Source organism: Rhinopithecus roxellana, chromosome 16, assembly GCF_007565055.1.
Source record: "Rhinopithecus roxellana isolate Shanxi Qingling chromosome 16, ASM756505v1, whole genome shotgun sequence".
NCBI lineage: Eukaryota > Metazoa > Chordata > Mammalia > Primates > Cercopithecidae > Rhinopithecus > Rhinopithecus roxellana.
In genome coordinates, this window is record NC_044564.1 from 322,645 (window position 1) to 341,645 (window position 19,001).

Consider the following 19,001-nt stretch of genomic DNA (forward strand, 5'->3'; position numbering starts at 1 on the left):
AGGAGTGCCCTAACGAATAAATGAGATTAAAAAAAAAAAAAAAAAAAGGCGGGGAAACCCTGAGGCCCTGTTAGAAATGCTAATTGTTTCCTTCTCTAGCTTCTATTAAAATGTTAGAAAACTGAGGGAGACTCTCCTGAAGAGGGTGGAGATGCTAGCCTGCTCTGTGGCTTAGCAAGCGACCCCAGCTGCCATGCCAGGGCCGGCCGGCCACGATTCTGTCCCGACGGGGGGCGCGCGGATCCTCGGCGGCACTACGGACGCCACTCTGCCAAGGAGGCAGCGGTGTTCGGCCTGTTGGCCCCAGACTGTGTGGCAGGCAAAAGGTGAACCTCAAAACCTCTCTGTCCCGGGTTTATTCACATTTCGCGCCTCCACAGGCGTCGTACTGCCCCCGTGAGCTTCCCCGGATGGACTGGGCTTTAGGGAACCCTGAAGCCGGACTGCCAAGCTTCCCACCAGCCCTTCCCGCGAACCTCCGGGCCCGGGCCGCAGACCCAGCTCCGGGCGCCACGAGGTGGGGCCGGGAGGAGAAGTCTCAGCCCGGCGGGGGTCGGGGAAGCCCCCGCCCCACCCCCGAGAAAGGTCTTACATCAGCCGCCCCACGTGCAATCGGAGGGAGGGAGGAAGTCGCTCCTCTACCTCGGCTGCGCCTTTGCACAGCCTCCGCCCCGCCTGTCGCGCGTCTCCCCGCCCCGTCCTTGGTGCAGCCGCGGCCGCCAAGCCGAGCAGCGCCGCGCCGGGCCGAGTGGAGCCGAGCAGCTGCCGCGCCGCGTCGCCGGTTTAAGCGCAGTGCAGGCCGCGGCCGGGGGCGGCGGTAGTGAGCCCAGCGCTGCGCTCCAGCCCCCTTTTCCCTCCATGGTTTCTCTCCGCTCCCGTGAGTAACTTGGCTCCGGGGGCTCCGCTCGCCTGCCCGTACGCCGCCAGCCACTCAGGACCGCGCCGCCGGCCTCCGCCGCGAGCAAACCCTTCCGACGGCCTTCGCTGCGCAGGCCGGGACGCCTCTCCCCCCTCCGCCCCCGCCGCGGAAAGTTAAGTTTGAAGAGGGGGGAAGAGGGGAACATGGACATGAAGAGGAGGATCCACCTGGAGCTGAGGAACCGGACCCCGGCAGCTGTAAGCAGAGCCCCCTCCGAGCGCCCTCTCCCCTGATGACTTGCATGTAATGGTGGCCACCTGCGGGGCCCGGCCTGAGGGTTCGCCGGCCCCGGCGCGGGGAAGAGCGCAGCTCGTGGGCTCGGACGGGGAAGGCGGGCGGGCGCGGAGGGGGGAGCGAGCGCGCGAGGATTAACTCTTTGCCGCCCGCGGGCCCCTGGGGCGGCCGGAGGAAGGCAGCGGTGTGAGGGAAAGCAAACTTTGAGCGCTTCGCCCGCCAGGGTCTTTCCCCGGAGGGAGCGCGTGTGCAAGTGGCCGGAGGCGAGGGAAGGAGGCGGGGGTTGTGTAACGCTGGGAGCCATGTTTGCAGCCTCCCGGGATGCGCGGCCGGGCGGAGGCCCGGCCTGTCGAGGAGCTGCGCGGCCATCCCCGCCTGGGCCAGGCCAGGCTCCGCGCGCCCCGGGCCGGCCGGGGAAGGGACGCGGATGAGGCGGGGCGGAGGGGGGGCTTCTGTGACCGGAGCTCGCGATGGGCGCCCGCCCGGCCGAGGGCAGCGGCCGTGGGGCGAGGAGGGGGCTTTTTTCCTTTGAAGGGAGCGAGAAGCCCCCTCGGGCGCTTGGGCGGGCGCGGCCTGGCGCGCAGAGCGGGGGAGGGGCGGGCGAGGGCGGCGGAGGTGGCGCAACCGCCGCCCCTCCCGAGGCCAAGTTTGAAAAAAGGACGCGGTTCCCGCCATTTTTCAAGCCTAAAAATAAAACTTTCTCTCTTGTTTCCTCGCTCCCTCTTTGCCCACGGCCTTGCCCACTTCGACCTCCCAGAGGCAGCCCGGTCGACCGGGGCCAGCCGTTGTAGCGACGGCTTCGCCCTTCCCCCTGCGCCGCGGCGGCGGAGCCCGGGGCCCCTGCCCCGGGAGGATGGCCCCTCCGTGTGGGCGGGCGGCGGCTCCTCACGCCAGCCGGGGCGCGCCACAGGCCGCCGCAGCGCCATGTTGGCGGGTGCCCGTCTCCCTCCGCCTGGTGAGCCGGCCACGAGCTTGGCCTTGCCCGCCCGCCCTCGGCGCTGGCTGTTGGCCGCCTCTTCCCGCGCCGAGCCCTGGGTCTGTTTCCCCCCGCCCCGCCGGGGCTTGGCTTGTACTGTCGGGAGCCGCGCGCCGTGGCCGCCGCCGACTCATCCCGTCGCGGGCGCGCTGCCGACCCCCTCCCCCTTCTTAAAAGGGCAACGGTAGGCGGCCACCCCCGCTCCGCGCCGCGCGTGCGGGATTTCGGGCGGGCCTCAGCTCGGCGCGCGGGATTTTGGGCGGGCCTCGGCTCGGCTCGTGGGCCGGGCGGCCTCTAGCCTCCCACGTGCTTGAGAGCGGCCTGGTTCGGCCGGCCGCGCGCCTTCCGGGCTGCAGGGGCCTGAGGGAGGCTCTCTGGCTGCGCGGCTGCGTGGGCGTGGGTCCGGTCTGTGGGAATCGCCCCTTTCGTCTCCCGGTTTTAGCGCGGCTGCCCGCCGCCGCGAGTCCCCCGACTCCGCGAACCGGCGCGGGGCCAGTTAGCGCCGCGGCCGGGTGCCCCAGCGGACCAGTGGTTTTCCCGCCGAGGGCGGCCCTGCGGGGCTTCCCGCCCCGGGCTACGCGAGCTGCCGTGTTTAGTGCCCTCAGGTGGCTGTGGTTAACAAGTCGGGAACTTGTGGGAATTTGTCGACCAGGGTTCACCTAGTGTGCTTGACGTTTTATATCCTTGCCTTCTAGTCTTTGAGGTCACCACTAACGCGGGGTGGGCCGGGCTCCACCGCCCGGCGCTGTCCCTCCCGGAGGGCCCGCGAGGGTGGGCCGCTCCGGGGGTTCCGAGATGGAGGGTCGCGGGCTCGCATTTTTCCGACCTTCCGTCAGACATTTTGTGCCCGCCACGTGCTAGCCTATCGCCGGGGCGTCCAGCTCGCGCCACAAAACTTGAGGAGAGGCGTTCTTGCCATGGGAAGGTGTTCGTTACAGACTTTTCCATTGCGGCGTAATTGCAAAGCCGTAGGTTATGGACTAGCTAAAATCAGCCAAAGTGCCTGCGAGAGAAGTACACATGTGGGTCTTCAGAAATGCTTTAAAATCTAGAGTTTGAGTTCTTTAGAATATGCTCAAACTAAAGATCTGCTATAATTCTCGAGTAGTGTTCCCCCTGGGAAATAACAGTTGGCCTGCTGTTCCCCTTAGGTGATGATTTCATATATGAAGTAATATTGCTTTAAAAACACGTGTATATCTACAGGTGTTCATTTTTCTTTTATTTATTTGTTTTTTTTTTTGAGTCTGAGTCTCTCTTGTGCCCAGGCTGGGGTGCAGTGGCGCTGTCTCGGCTCACCTCAGCCTCCGCCTCCTGGGTTCAAGCGATTCTCCTGCCTCAGCCTCCCGTGTAGCTGGAATTACAGGCATGCGCCAGCACGCTGGGCTAATTTTGTATTTTTAGTAGAGACAGGGTTTCTCGCTGTTGTTCAGGCTGTTCTCCAACTCTTCTCCTCAGGTGGTCCACCTGCCTCTGCCTCCCAAAGTGCTGGAATTACAGGAGTGAGCCACCGCGCCCGGCCACGTGTTCATTTTTCAAGTAATCAACTTAACCTTGCCAGTCAGGCCAGAGCCATTTAATTCAGTTAAATTAAAACATTTTCTCGGTAATGCTATCCACATTTCAAGTGCTCAAACGTGACAAGTGCCTCGTGGGTGCTGCGTTGGCAGCACTGGCCTGCAGAATCCACTGGTTTATTAAGTAAACATTGGAAGCCTGAGAAACCATTGAGGTGGTGTGGTGCTTTTTGCGCTTGGGAGAGTTTGTGAGGCCTTGAGAGAGTGTTGCGGGAGCCAGCTGAGATTGTGGGGGTAGAGGAAGGTTTCCCTTAGGGAGATTGAGACCAATGGGAGTTAGGAACCCAGGTGGACGAATAAAACTTGGACCTAAAACTGAAGGGTTTTCAGGAAAAAATGCTGTAGATTTTGAAGGAAATTCTAAAAGAGAGTTTAAAGTGTTTTTCGCACAGAGGCATCATCTTTAAGGCAAATGAAAAGTTCGGAGATCACTCCCTTAAAATCACATTCAGCTAGTCACATGATACCTTATGTGCGATGTGCTGGAACATACTATAAACGCCACAGAAATTGGTGGCATGGTCAGCTGTTACCCAGTAGGCTTGGCGTCTGGGATCCTGCAGACTTGTCATGTGGGGTAACAAGAATCCATTATTACCCCGTTGAAGGTATACCGTTGTATGCATAGGATGCTCTGAAATATACAGCAGTGTCCCATGGTTGACCTTAATGATTTTAAAGTCAAGTGAGATGTAAGAGTATTTGAAGAGGGCAAATAAGGGTTTAATTGTAAATGTGTTCTTATGTTTAAGACCAGGTGGGCTTTTATTGTGTATATGGCTTTTTTCTTATTACTAGGGTTTGAAGAAGACCCTAGTAACACTTTTGTTCAGTTGGGCTCTTGTGTGTTCTGACCAAAGAAGACAAGAAGGTAAACATAAAAGTGTTACTAGGGTCTTCTTCAGTTCACCTATTACTATATCCCTATTCCTTATAAACACAAGTTTGCCCATTTCCCTAAGGGATGAGGGCGAGGGATTGTAAAGAAATACTGAATTTTTTTTTTTTTTCTAAGTCCAGCAGGGTGTATTCTCATAGTGGAACAAAATGGCCTAAGATGGCATTTTAAAGTAATCTTCATGAAGAATGGTGGTTACCGTTTAAAAACTTACACAAGGGTAGGAGCTATTTTGCATGACAAGGAAATATTTTATATAAAATATTGGCAGTTCACTGAGAGTAAATTGAACAGTGCTAGAATATACCATATATACACCATGGAAACTGGAGGTCTGGTCAGTAAGATGAGAAGACACTGACATGCAGTAGTTAGATATAAACCACATTTAGTTGTATTCCAAAATTGGAAAAGAATACCTGTTCTTTATGTGAGATTCTTACCCTTCCAGTAAACTGAACGTGTCGCTCTGTTAGAAGCACATCATTAACCATGCATCTGGGGACAATCAGCCTTCCTATCAGCTCTTGAGTTTTTCATTCAAAGTTAGAAAGCCAAGCATTTCCTTACTGTGGCTTGCAGTCTATGCCCCTGCGAAATGGTGGTGTGCTATTTGCTGGATTATGACATTTCATATACCAAAATAAAAGCAGTCTTTACATAGTCCCAGTTTACTGGGAAAAAATGTAGATTGTCTTTAACTTCCATCTTTTTTTGATCCGCACCCCCTCCCCAGCTTTTGACTTCTTTTATTGTGTCTACTGTGATGTAATTTTGAGCTCAATCGGATATTCTAATTGGTTGCATAGCAACTAATCGGGGTTTTCCTTGTATAAGTAATATATCTTCATTGAAGAAAATTAGATATAGATAGGCCAAAAAAATTGTAGGTATAGATAAGCAAAAAGAAGATAGACATACATGCCTAACCTACCATCTACACACTTTAGTGTATAGTCTACTAGAATGCTTAAATTTTTTCTAAACTTGGTTCGTGCAAATAATCTGAATGCTAGCTAGCTTGTTTTGTTTAGAAAAAAATACAGTGAACATCTTTGTGTCTTTATTTTATAGACTCATTATTAATGTCTGCATAGATCATAATTTAAACATCTCTCTCAGGTTGTTCACAGGAATTTTGGCTGTTTTAAATACTGCTGAAATAAAACATCTTATAATGTTATTTTTTCCCCCCCTGCCAAATTGCTTTTCAGAATGGTTCCCTTTTAATACCCACCAGTAGGGTATTGGTGGGTCTTAAACACATTGGAGAACTACTAATATAAATCCGTTCTTGGCCGGGCAGAGTGGCTCATGCCTATAATCCTAGCACTTTGGGAGGCGGAGGAGGGTGGATCACCTGAGGTCAGGAATTCAAGACCAGCCTGGGCAACATGGCAAAACCCCGTGTCCACTAAAAATACAAAAATTAGCTGGGTGTGGTGGCAGGTGCCTATAATCCCGGTTACTCTGGAGGCTGAGGCAGGAGAATTGCTTGAAACGGGGTGTGGGGGGCGGGCAGAGGTTGCAGTGAGCCAAGATAGCACCACTTCACTCCAGCATAGGTTGAAAGAGTGAGACTCCGTCTCAAAAATAAAAATAAAATAAAAAGTTCTGTTATTTTGAAAACATTATTTTAAATTAATGGGTAGAAGATTTGAACGCTGACTAACTCAGAAGGATGGAAATTGCAAGGATGGCAGGAATTACTTTCTATATTTTGGGATTATTTCACTTACCATAATAACCAGTATTCTAATTAAAAGAATTGACAACTCACAAAGATCTTTAATTCCTCCATACTCTTTCCTCCTTTTATGGCAGAGACAACTGGTATAGTTGGAGAGCATCACCCCACCAGTTAAGTAAAGTTGATCTTTTTTCATAGTAGCTAGGGGAGTGGCAAATGAGCACATTGAAGAGAATGCAAGGGAAAAACATTTTTCCATCTCCTGTGCCCCCCACCTCCAATCGCTGGGGATATTCCCATGACCTAGACTCATCATAACTTAAAGAAGGACCTCATAGACATTTTGCCATTTAGAACCTAAAATATGTGTTGTGTTTTTTTTTTTTAGAAAGAGAGAGTGTTATAAATCATTGTTATATCTTCCAATCACATCTGAAAAGGTATTTGGCCGCACTGTAGTTCAGATTTTTCAATGAAAAAGTAGTAGGAAACTACTGTTTTGCTGCTAACTGTAGAAAACAAATATAAGACTTAAGTAGGAGGTAGTACGGATTTTTCATTTTTAAATGTTTACCTTAAATTTGTGCTTAAGAAAAGGCAAGTTTAATTGGCGGATGAGGGAAGAAAAGGAATGAATTTGGCCCCAAAAGTTAAACTGTCCATCTTCAAGCAGAAGGCCAGTTAACTCTTGGACCAAATAGATCGTTATACACAAATGAACAAGGGCCTGTCTAACCTTTCTTCATTAGATAACAGCTCTGGGAGGATTTGAGATATAAGAAGAAACTAGGACCTTTCTCCTTTGATTAGGACCTTTGGTTTATTCTGAATCTAGATTGGGAAGTTGTGGGATCATCTTGACCCCAGCCCCACTCACTGTCTCAACCACACTCTTCCCAAGCTGTCATCTCCTTTGCAAGGCAGTTTAGATCTCTATACCCAGGGAGGAATGAAAAGAGATGATGAGGCTTAGTTAGCTCTGTGGAGATCCACTGAGAACCCCGGAGTTGATATAAAGATTGTTTTAAGCTGAAGATATTTGAGATTCAACAGATGCGGAGAGAAGCCTACTTGGAGTTTATCTGGCTAAAAGCAAATACATACCACATACGAGGGAATTCTCCCTTTGGAGTGTGCCTGTTCCCAGGAAAAAGGCCAAGAATAAATCTCTGGTGGGGATGGGGGGAGTAGTCTTATGGCCCTAAGAAAACAAAGACCACTCATATCTATGTAGACAGACATTGTAAACTTGATCTCTCATCTGTTCTGAAAATCCCATTTGTGTTCCCTAAAGAAATGTGTTCTTCCCAAAAGGTTTTTCTCCTCCTATCTTTTCCTCTTCTAAGTTAGGTATATAAGCCCTAATTTCTAACTACTCAGTTATCACTGAGCGTGAGTGCACCCGTGTATGTGTGTTGCACGTGTAAATACACTTTTTCTGCACCTCAAATGCCACTTTTCTGCCATTGAAACAATATCTGAGCTCAATACCTTTTCATTAAGGTCCTGTTGAGAACTTTCAACAACTTTGAAGTTGGCTGATGGAACATTTAGACCTGCTATCCTTGGGTACAGCCATGAGTGGGGCCCTCCAGTGGTCTTTGCTTTTTGCAGTAATTCCCATTATCCTCTGTGCTTATTCCCCAGTGACTCATCTTCTCAATATGCTTCTTGCATTCTGTTCTTGGGGTAGCATGTTTCTTTACATTCTCAGCCTTCCTGGAAAAGTCAAGGGACATGCCTTTTCTGCCTAGCCCAACGACTCTCTGCCCTATTTATCCCAGTATATCCTATTGCCTCTTACTGGTAGAGGCAGTTAAAGGTCTCAGGTATTCATTTCCTGAACTTCTCACTCTCACTTAATAAATTCACTTACATTTCTGTCTATCCTAGCCATCTCTCTTGAAGGAGCTGTCCCTCCTCCAACAAGGGTAGAATGATACCTCATTTTTAGTATGCATTTTTACTACTTACAGTTGAACCTTTTTTTTTTTTTTTTTTTTTGGAGACGGAATCTTGCTCTGTTGCCCAGGCTGGAGTGCAGTGGTGCAGTCTCGGCTGACTGCAACCTTCCGACTCATGGGTTCAAGCATTCTCCTGCCTCAGCCTCCCGAGTAACTGGGACTACAGGTGCACACCACCATGCCCGGCACATTTCTTTGTATTTTTAGTAGAGATGGGATTTCGCCATGTTGGCCAGGCTGGTCTCAAACTCCTGACCTCAGGTAATCTGCCCGCCTCGGCCTCCCAAAGTGCTGGGATTATAGGCGTGAGCCACCATGCCCAGCCAAACTTTTTTTTTTTTTTTTTTTCTTTTAACTGGGTCTCTGTCGCTGGGATTGTAGGCACTAGCCACTGCACCTGGCCTTGAACAGTTTTTTTAGTGTTGGCTATTTCTGTCTTTTAAGAGCTTGTCTGTCCTTTGTTAGTGTTTCTGCTGGGGTATTTATTTTTTCCTCACTTAGGGTAAAAACGATAGAAGATATCCTCAAGAACAAGATAATGCAAATAGCCAGAATTTCCATAATCGAGAGGTTACAAAAAGTAACAGTCAAATCGGAAAATAATTTTGCAGCAGTTAAAATGAACTACTCATTTAAAGGAGAAGTTGACGTTTTAAAGAAAGAACTCTTAACTAATAACAGACTCAGATGTTTGTATTCTTTCACTTAGCAATGGATTCTGAAGACACAGTCCCAAACACAAAAGACATTTTAAGTAAAGATATGGCATTATTTATAGTAGGGAAAATTGAGCACAAATGTTCAACAGGGAGGATTGTAAAATGATTTATAGTATATCCACACACTGTAATTTCTTTGGCTATTAAAAAATACTCTATGATCAGAAAGTTGGTCCCCTTTATGTCCAGGTTTTCATCTTAGTTCCCCGCAATTGTGTCACAAACCTCTGTACAATATTGCTGACAAACCTGTGACCATTTTTTTCCTCATTCAGCAGTTATGTAGGCTCTTATACAGTGTTATACAGTGATATAGTGGTAACTGGAATATACATGACCCTGTGATCATGAAGCTTAGTCTAGCAGTGACTTTTTTTTTTTTTTTTTGAGATGGAGTCTCCTTTGTCACCCAGGCTGGAGTACAGTGGCACAATCTCAGCTCACTGCAACTTCTGCCTCCCAGGTTCAAGCAATTCTCCTGCCTCAGCCTCCCGAGTTGCTGGGACTACAGGCACATGCCACCATCCCTGGTTAATTTTTGTATTTTTAATAGAGATGGAGTTTCATCATGTTGGCCAAGCTGGTCTTGAACTCCTAACCTTAGGTGATCCACCCGCCTTGACCTCCCAGAGTGCTGGGATTACAGGCATGAGCCACCAAGCCCAGGCAGCAAACACAATTTTTTAACCTGCATTTGAGTCCTCTGGTACTTTTTGATGACGCCTTGCAGTGGTTAAAGTGGAATTTTGCAAGTTGAAAGAAATGTCTTTAAGAGGTGATTTCACTCTGTGAGCTGAGAGGCAATATGGCTAACTCTAATTCTTCTTCACTTCATTTTTGGCATATTGGTGTGTTTTGTATAACATTTTTGGATTATTTTGGATAGAATTTTAGAAAATCTCCCAAGGTAAATGGGAACATTTTAATTGTATTGCAGTATACTGTTTACGTGGGTGGGTGATGGCAGTTGACCTTTCTAAAATTTTAATGGTTCGTTGGTTTTATGTTTAGTTTCTTTTTAATACAGAATAAATATATGCTTGTAAAAAATTTAGTACAGATATAAGTAAAGTAAACAGCAAAGGTCTCTGACATTTTCCATTCTCTTTACCCAGAGGTTACTTTCTGGCCATTTATAATGTTCCAAGCCCTAGTCTTTACAACTTTGTGAGGTAGGTTCTATTATCTCCACTTTATGGGAAACTGAGGCACAGAGAAGTTAAGTGACTCAAACAAGGTCACACAAGTTCTTAGTGGCAGAGGAGAACCAGAATTCGATCCCAGGCATCTGTCTCCAGAGCCTAGCTTTTGTCAGAGTTGACCTATTGAGTTTTCAGATGTGCTCATTTCTTATCAGAAAAGGGAAGAATGGCAGAGATACCTAAATAAAAGTGGAAGGAAGGGAAGAAGTAAGTGGATGTAAAGAGTAAAAAGGATGCCTGGCTTCTGAAGAGGAAGTAGACAGGGTAGTGAGAAGTGCTTAGGCACTTACTATATTGTGGGTATTGCTGACTTGAAATCTGTTTCCTTCTCTGTAAATGGGGGAAGGAGAGTGGTGGTAAAAATAATAAATGATCCAGCCTGGGTGACAGAGCGAGACTCCTTCTCAAAAAAAAAAAAAAAAAAAAAAAAAAAAATAATAATAAATGATTAAGTACTCTATAATTGATAGCAATTACTAGAGTAGCATCATTGGATGTTGTATGAGAGGATGAGGACACTGTTAATAGCTCATATTCTCTTTTCAGACTATCAGCATCTCCCTACAATATACGTGCTTAATTAATGCTATTCAATATGGTAGGTTCACTAAAAGAATGCCTTTGTTGGTGCAGTTAGAACGGTAATTTGCATCACTGTGAGTAGATCAAAGTGGGCTAAAAAGTTGCAACTTTCAGGATGATCATAGAGCAAGAATGGCAACGTGGATTATTGTGGTGGATCTGCATGTAGACTATTAAGTAATCAATATTAAAAAGTTCAAATCATCAGATGTGATACTGTTTTTGAGACAGAGTCTCACTCTGTTGCCCAGGCTAGAGTGCAGTGGTGAAATCTCGGCTAACTGCCACGTCCTCCTCCCAGGTTCAAGCCACTCTCCCACCTCAGCCTCCCGAGTAGCTGGGATTACAGGCACTCGCCATCATGCCTGGCTAATTTTTGTATTTTTGTAGAGAGGGGGTTTCACCTTGTTGGCCAAACTAGTCTTGAACCCCTGACCTCAGGTGATCTGCCCACCTCAGTCTCCCAAAGTGCTGGGGCTATAGGCGTCAGCCATTGTGCCCGGCCAGATGTGATACTCTTGGATGGACTTAAATTCTGAAAAAGGAGACTGTGTAGCCTGAAAATGAAATTTAATTTATTATCTAGCAGTTCTCTCCTAGAAATGTGCAACGCAGATTGATCTTTGTTTTGAAGTAAGGACTCTTGCATCCTGATTTCTTCCCAGTGTCAAGATAATCTTGGCAAAGATTAATAAAACCAGAGTTGGAAAGTGTGTTGGTGCAGAAACCTCTAGCCAGAATCTCTTAGTGGTCTTGATAGGAAACATAAAGCTTTCCTCTTTTCCAGTGGTCATCTTCTGGGCCTTAAGGTAGAACCAGCCTACAGGGTGTCTTCACTTTGCATTTGCATTTAGATAAAAGCTGCCCTTTGGGGAACAGGCTGGAGAAAAGAAATAAGGGGAATACACTTATTTCACTTAATATCTTAAGAAGTATACTTTCTGTTTCTGGAAAAATAAAGAGTGTGTTTGTACCCATGGAGTAATATTCCATCTTTGAATCTGTCAGTATATTGTTACTGAAGGCTTAATCAGTTTTTATCTTTTTATAACTAAGATCTAGGTCTGAGTAAGAGGCTGCCTGTATATATGGGTGTGTTTGCAGGATATTTATGGTAGAAGGTTTTGCATTATTTGTTTTCAATGTGTTTTTGAGAGCTTATCCTTTTTTCTTTGTCATCCACAGGTTCGAGAACTTGTCTTGGACAATTGCAAATCAAATGATGGAAAAATTGAGGGCTTAACAGCTGAATTTGTGAACTTAGAGTTCCTCAGTTTAATAAATGTAGGCTTGATCTCAGTTTCAAATCTCCCCAAGCTGCCTAAATTGAAAAAGGTAAGTGCTTTTTCTTTAACGGTAAAAGAGAACGATCCTGGGAAGGGAAAATGTATGATTTTACCTGTAAGGAAGTACTTAGTGTAGCAGAAAGCACATGGCCTTTGGAACTGGCCAGATATGGGATTGAATTCTAGCCCTAGCATTTCCTTGATGGGCGCACTTCTACAGGTTACTTAATCTCTCTAAGGCCCAATTTCCTCACCTGTAAACTGGTGGTATTACTTGACCTTGCAGAATTGCTGTGATGTTTGGAAATAATGTATGTTGGGTGCTCAGTAAATAGAAGTTAGGAAGAATAATTACTGTATTTTGTGAGTAATTTATTTGTTAATTGTTATAAAACCAATTCTCTGTCCTTTCGGAAAAAAGGACCAAATGCTACATAAAAATGTTTTCTCTGGTCATTGCACATTTAACTGTCACAGGGTCCCAGAACGTCAGAACTGGAAGAAACCTTGCTCCTAACCCAGCCCCTTAGTTTATAGGCACAACAATTGTCCCAGAAAAGTGTAGTAATTTGCCGAAAGCCACCCACAGAAGTGGTTAGTACTAGAGCCAAAACTATAACCCGTATCTCCTAACCCCCTATCATTTCCATTGTATAGGAAAAGATATGTGGTTATATAAGTCTTGCAGAATTCTCTGCCATTTCAATATTCACTTTACTAGGAAAGTTAAGTTGTACCTTTATTTAAACTAAGGCACACGTAGAAGGAAACACAATCAAACTTGGGCAAAGGTAGGTTGTTCCTAGAGCTTGGTTGAGTTCTGAGTGGGACAGTTAGTTTTTTGGTATTGGGGTTTGTTTATTTGTTGTTGTTTTGCAGGGGGTGGAGTGGGTTAAGTATAATACATGAGGCCGGGCATGGTGGCTCATGTCTGTAATCCCAGCACTTTGGGAGGCCAAGGTGGGAGGCAGGAGTTCGAGACCAGCCTGGCCAACATGGCAAAACCCCGTCTCTACTAAAAATACAAAAAAATTAACTGGGCACGGTGGCACGCGCCTGTAGTCCCAGCTACTCGGCAGGCTGAGGCACGAGAATCGCTTGAACCCAGGCGGTGGCTGAGGTTGCAGTGAGCCGAAATCGCGCCACTGCATTCCAGGCTAGGTGACAGAGCAAGACTCTGTCTTGATTTTAAAAAAAAAAGTATAATACATGAATTAAAAAGTAGAAGTATTTTTTGTTTTGCTTTATTTGCCTTGCGTTAGGTAATATTAATAAATGCTCAGGCAGTCTTCATGAGTTTCAGGTGACCATTTCTGATAAGAAAGAAATTTCCCCTTCTAAGTATATACTAGAGGTTCAAGTATAATCCTTTCATATTTGCATGGTTTATCAGTGACATTGGAAGCGCTGATTAGCCCAGTTAAACATAGAGATAGCTTTTTAGCATCTATTTACATAAACTTGATGCTAGCAGATCCTTAGTGTGTGTTTTGTGTTGTTTTCCTAGCATTCTGATTTTCCTAAATTACTCTTGGTCTCTTACTCAGAAATTCAGCCTATCAGTGACCATTTTTATAGGGACTTTAATAAACCTTTCTGAATTCTGAATAGAGCTTGCTTGAGTTCTGAGGAGGACAGGGCTTTTGTTTTTGTTGGTTTTGTGTGGGGGGGGCGGTGGGCGTTAAGTACATGAATTAAAATCTTTTAACATTTAAACATGAATCACTTCACTTATAGGGCTAATGAGAGGGAATCATGCTTAAAGGCAGGTTGAGTGTACTCATGATCAATAACTTTATTTTCTTCCTATTCCAGAACACAAACTGGTGTTGTTTTGTTTTGTTTCGTTTTGTTTTGTTTGTGAGATAGAGTTTAACTCTTACTGCCCAGGCTGGAGTGCAGTGGCCCCATCTTGGCTCACTGCCACCTCCGCCTCCCACGTTCAAGCGATTCTCCTGCCTCAGCCTCCTGAGTAGCTGGGATTACAGACATGCGCCTCCACCCCCGGCTACTTTTTGTATTTTTTTAGTAGAGATGGGGTTTCCACCATGTTGGTCAGGCTGGTTTCGAACTCCTGACCTCAGGTGATCAGCCCACCTCGGCCTCTCAAAGTGCTGGGATTACAGGTATGAGCCACTGTGCCTGGCCCAGAAACTGTTTTTAACAAGAAATAAGTACTGAAAAAAAATTGATGTGTAAATGTCACAAATTTTCTAAATTTACACATCTATTTCATTTCAAAATAAATATGCTAATAAATGTTTTGGTAGACTGCCTTGTTTTGGTAGATTGCCTTGTTATTCCTACTCCCTGAGATACACATGTTAAAAGGATATGGATGTTACATGTATATGTGATATTCTAACCACATGGTTTAAAACATGGGTCAGGAAAAGTGAGCTCTGTTTTTATTTGATTTACTAAAATCACCAATAAAGCTAACACTTGACTCTATTTATGGGCTTATGTTTTTAAACCTAGACCATGAGTGGGTATTTCACTGAAATATTCCATTGAAAGGAAAAAACTGTTTTGAAATGTTGTATTTTCCTCTTCTGAAATATTTAACAACACCTTAAGCAGCTGACTTGTTTTTTTAACTCAGTTTTTCAGCAAATACTCATATTTTTAAAAGTTACTCTACTCTGCATCATGTAGTACATTTCATTGCATGGCAAAGACTTTATTACATGAAGCTTTCATGCTATTCTAGGTACGTAGCATAATAAGGAGGACATGGATATTTATGAAGCCAGCCTGTCTGGCTTCAAATCATAGGCCCACTATGGTAACAGCTGGGTGATCTTGAGCAAGTTTATTTTCCTCATCTGTAAACAGGAGTGGTAATTCTGCCTACCCCATAGAGTTTTTGTGAGCTCAGATGAGTTAAGGTGTTTCTAGTGCTTTGAGCAGTGCCTGGCATTTAAATACTATGTAAGGGTTAAAGTTACTATTATTGTTGGCACTTTAAAAGAGAGAATTAGAACCAGCTGTGTAGCCGAGTTTTCATGCTTGCAAAAGGAAGAGCTTGAATTAGATGTTCTTCACAATGCTTTCCAGGCTCCAATTCTTTCTTCTCTAAGATTCTAATATTCCTTGGTGAATGCTCATTCCCTCATTGGCACATTACTTGCCTGTGCTACTTGACTTGCAGCTTAGAAATTAGAGTAGGTTCTAATAAAGGCTAGTGCCAGGTTTATGCAAGATGTGGCCTCCAGGGAGCTGGTTTCATAAACCTGCCCCTGTTGACCCATTCCCTTTCCTGAGGTTATGAAGCTTCTTTATGGGCTTGTAGGGCCCGTCCCTCTCTCGTAGCTTTCAGAGCAACATTCCCTGGTGGCTTCCAGGTGTAGAACTCCACAGTGTATGTCAGTATTGTCCAGAAATTAGGTTTCAAGTGGGCATTGCAAGCTTTGAAGGCACACAAAATAAGCTGCTCAGAATGCACAGACTATTAAACCATTTACCCTTTCTGGCAGGTATAGGGTATTACAACTTGTCAAAGGATTCTAATTGGTTTTGACCTACTTTTTAAGTTGGAAAATTTATTTGCTGATGTTAGAGACCAGTTCTTGAGTAAGCTGTTAGTAGCAGCTGATTAGGAAAACACAATACTTCTGACCTTCTGCTGTTAATTATTTGGATTTAAACAAAATGAACACGCATGCCCTGATAGAAATATGGATCATTTGATCTTGATACATATTTGAGAACTGTACTGGTTACTTATAATACCTTAAATGATTTGTTTTTCTCTTTGTGTATTTGTGTTTGTGCTGTATCCATTTTCTCTTGCAGCTTGAACTCAGTGAAAATAGAATCTTTGGAGGTCTGGACATGTTAGCTGAAAAACTTCCAAATCTCACACATCTAAACTTAAGTGGAAATAAACTGAAAGATATCAGCACTTTGGAACCTTTGGTAAGTAACCGAGAATTTGGAAACTGGGATTTACTGGTCATTTTCATTTTCATATTTCTTTATAGTGGGGGGGAAATTACTGGCAATAATAATTGGTTGAGAAAGTGGTGGTTTTTTACTTTTTATAGAAGTCCCAATTTTAAAGATCAGGGCCTCTCTAGCTAGATGTATTCTTGTGACTTTGCTCTCTCCCTGCCTGATATTATGGTGGCATCCTTCTGAAGATAATTTTTGGGGGTACTTTGTTTTGGGTCCACTTTTGAAATTTATATATTGACTATCTAGCCTTAAACATGTCTCTTAACAATTTTTTCCCCCAGACTGGCCAAGCCATTATGCACGTTTATACTCTAACAGAAAAGGCTATTTATGTTGTGTGGCATGCCTGAATTATAGATGAAACAATCAAAGACAGCTCCATTTTAAGCTTTAAGTCATCTAATTCATGATCTTGTGTTCTAGCTGGATTACTGTTGCCTAGAGTTTTGCATGGAAACCCCAAGATCCTCCTCAGTCTTACATATTGGGATAAGATATGAAAAGCTAAGTTTTAGTGCCACTTGGGTTGTAGACTTGCTGTGTGACCTTGGGCAAACTGCTTCTTCTCTCTGGGCCTCAGTTTCCTCATTTATAGCAGGGAGGATAATAATCCCTGCCTTACCTCACTTAGGAGTTCTGATAATAAGATAAAGTAATGTATTTACTTTGCTTTGTAAGTTAATGTACTTACTTTGCTTTTTGTCCAGTTTGTGTGGAAGTTGTAGTGGCCAGAAAAGGGCTTCCAGAGGCAGGACTGGAGGCAGGGGGCTTAATGCAGTTTGTAGGGCAGCCCCATAGGCTGTGCTATTTGGCAGAGGGTTATGTAGCATATAGGTGTCTTTCAGAATCCAGAAGAGACCCTAGAGGGTAAGACATTTCTTCTCTGTTGTCTCTATTCTGATGTCAGAGTATATTAAAATATGTGGATTTCACATCACTTGTATAGAATGCTCTGTTATTTCAGGGGAAGACAGAGTTAAGTTGTAGCTTCTTTTAATGAAGAGGACTTCCTGACAACAGTTAGAAGATCTTTTCCTTCCTAAACAATTTGAGACTGCTCCAATACAAATGTAATCACCTTTTACTGAGTCTCTGTGTGTGTGTGTAATATATGTATTCTTTTACAGAGGTCTCACTATGTTAGGCTGGTCTTGAACTCCTGCCCGCAAGTGATCCTTCCACCTCGACCTCCCAAAGTGCTAGGACTACAGGCCTGAGCCACCACGTCTGGCTGAGTCTCTTTAGTTTTACATTTCATTAAGTTGTCCATATTTAAGAGCTCATATTTCTCATAAATGTAATGCTTCACCAGTGCTCCATGCATTTTGCCCTTTTTCCTATTACAGGTATACCCAGATACTCAGGCTCTTACCAGTTTTATTCATTTCCTTCAAACCAACCCCCATTTCTAGTATTTAAGCCAACATTTACTGACTTTTGCTGCATCCAAGGACATGAACATTTGTCCATTGTATCCTTATATGACCCAGGGAAGAGAGAATGACTGTCCTCTTTTTAGAGATGAGGAAGCTGAGTTTAGAGAATGTAGATAATTGTTCGGGACAAATGGCAGAGTAGGGATTCAAATCTAAGTCTAGGCTGGGCATAGTGTTTCACACCTGTAATCCCAGCACTTTGGGAGGCCGAGGCGGGCAGATCACTTGAGGTCAGGAGTTTGAGAACAGCCTGGCCAACATGGTGAAACCCATCTCCACTAAAAATGCAAAAAAAATTACCCAGGCGTGGTGGCAGGCGCCTGTAATTCCAGCTACTTGGGAGGCTGAGGCAGGAGAATCACTTGAACCCAGAAGGCGAAGGTTGCAGTGAGCTGAGATCATGCCTCTGCACTCCAGCCTGGGTGACAGAATGACACTCCATCTCAAAGAAGGAAAAAAAAATTGAAGTCTGCTGTGCTTTCCATAGCCCTTGGGACTTGTTCTTCTCTTTCCACCTGTAAATTTATTTCATGCCCAAATTTCCTTAAGCTGGGAATTCCAACAGGAGCACCAAATTTTAACTGCTGATGCTTTCCCATTCAGATGGGCTACACTAAGCCTTTGTTTATTGGTTAGTGACAGACATACTAATAACAGGTTGTTGTGAGCATAAGAAACCTTTCTCCTCCCACCCCCCCCCCTTTTTTTCCTCGTTTGATTTTTAAAGAACAGAGTAGCAGGCAGTACCTTTTTACTGTTGGCCAGTTGATGACTGGCCATTACCTAATTCTCGTGACAGCCTGAATTTTCTGATGATCAGAAGCCTTTTTCAGTGTTGTAGCACACAGCAATGGAGCAGAAGCAAATACTGTGTGGGAGTTGTTTGTTTGCTTGAGTTTTTTCCTGATCTGGTCAGTAATGTGTAAGAGGACCCTCTGGTGGCTGTGAAAGTCTCAGTCCCCCAGGATAGTGAAGGATGAAAAGTAATCTTGGTTGTGTTCACCATTTTTAGAGGATCTACTATACCCATACACTTACTGGGTGCTTTAGGCATGTTTTATTAGTAATTGTCAAAAAAAAAAAAAAAAAACTTAGCTACAAAGTGGATAGAAATAGCATGGCCCTTATTTTATATTGAGGAAGCTAAGGCTTGGGTGAGGCTGAATCCCTTGTCCAGAGTCACACACCCTGTGGCAGAGCCACAGGGCTGCACACCAGAGCTATTTCGAAAAGCCTGGGGTCCCGCCATTCTGCTGTACTTGGCACTGAGATTCCTGGCGGTGCTAGGTTGGTCTCCTGAAGTTCTAACTTGGAGAAGGAGAAGGGGGGAGAAGTTGGGTCCATTTTGACTTCTGGCAGTGTTCTTCAGTGGGGAAAAACACCATCCTCATCCTCATTAACCACATACATTTTGAACACCGTCTACTTTGAGCCCAGTTCTTACAGTCAATGCAATGATTGTGAATGCCTCTGCTTGCTACAGGGACATTAATCGAGAGACAAAGAAGGCATCAATTCAAACTTCCTTGGACACCTTTTTTAAGAGACCTGGGCCATC

The 19,001-nt window shown here is 45.1% G+C and overlaps 1 protein-coding gene across 2 annotated transcripts in view; it reads left to right on the forward strand.

The window, feature by feature from the left end:
- The first annotated feature begins 708 nt into the window (after positions 1–708).
- ANP32B (acidic nuclear phosphoprotein 32 family member B) overlaps positions 709–19,001 on the forward strand; it is a 31,714-nt gene continuing 13,421 nt past the window's right edge. For both annotated transcript variants that reach the window (XM_010357637.2, XM_030919556.1), the window contains exons 1-3: positions 709–1,116; positions 11,947–12,096; positions 15,846–15,968. In XM_010357637.2, coding sequence (XP_010355939.1) covers positions 1,063–1,116; positions 11,947–12,096; positions 15,846–15,968 — 327 coding nt within the window. In that variant the 5' untranslated portion in view covers positions 709–1,062. The remainder of the gene's footprint in view (positions 1,117–11,946; positions 12,097–15,845; positions 15,969–19,001) is intronic.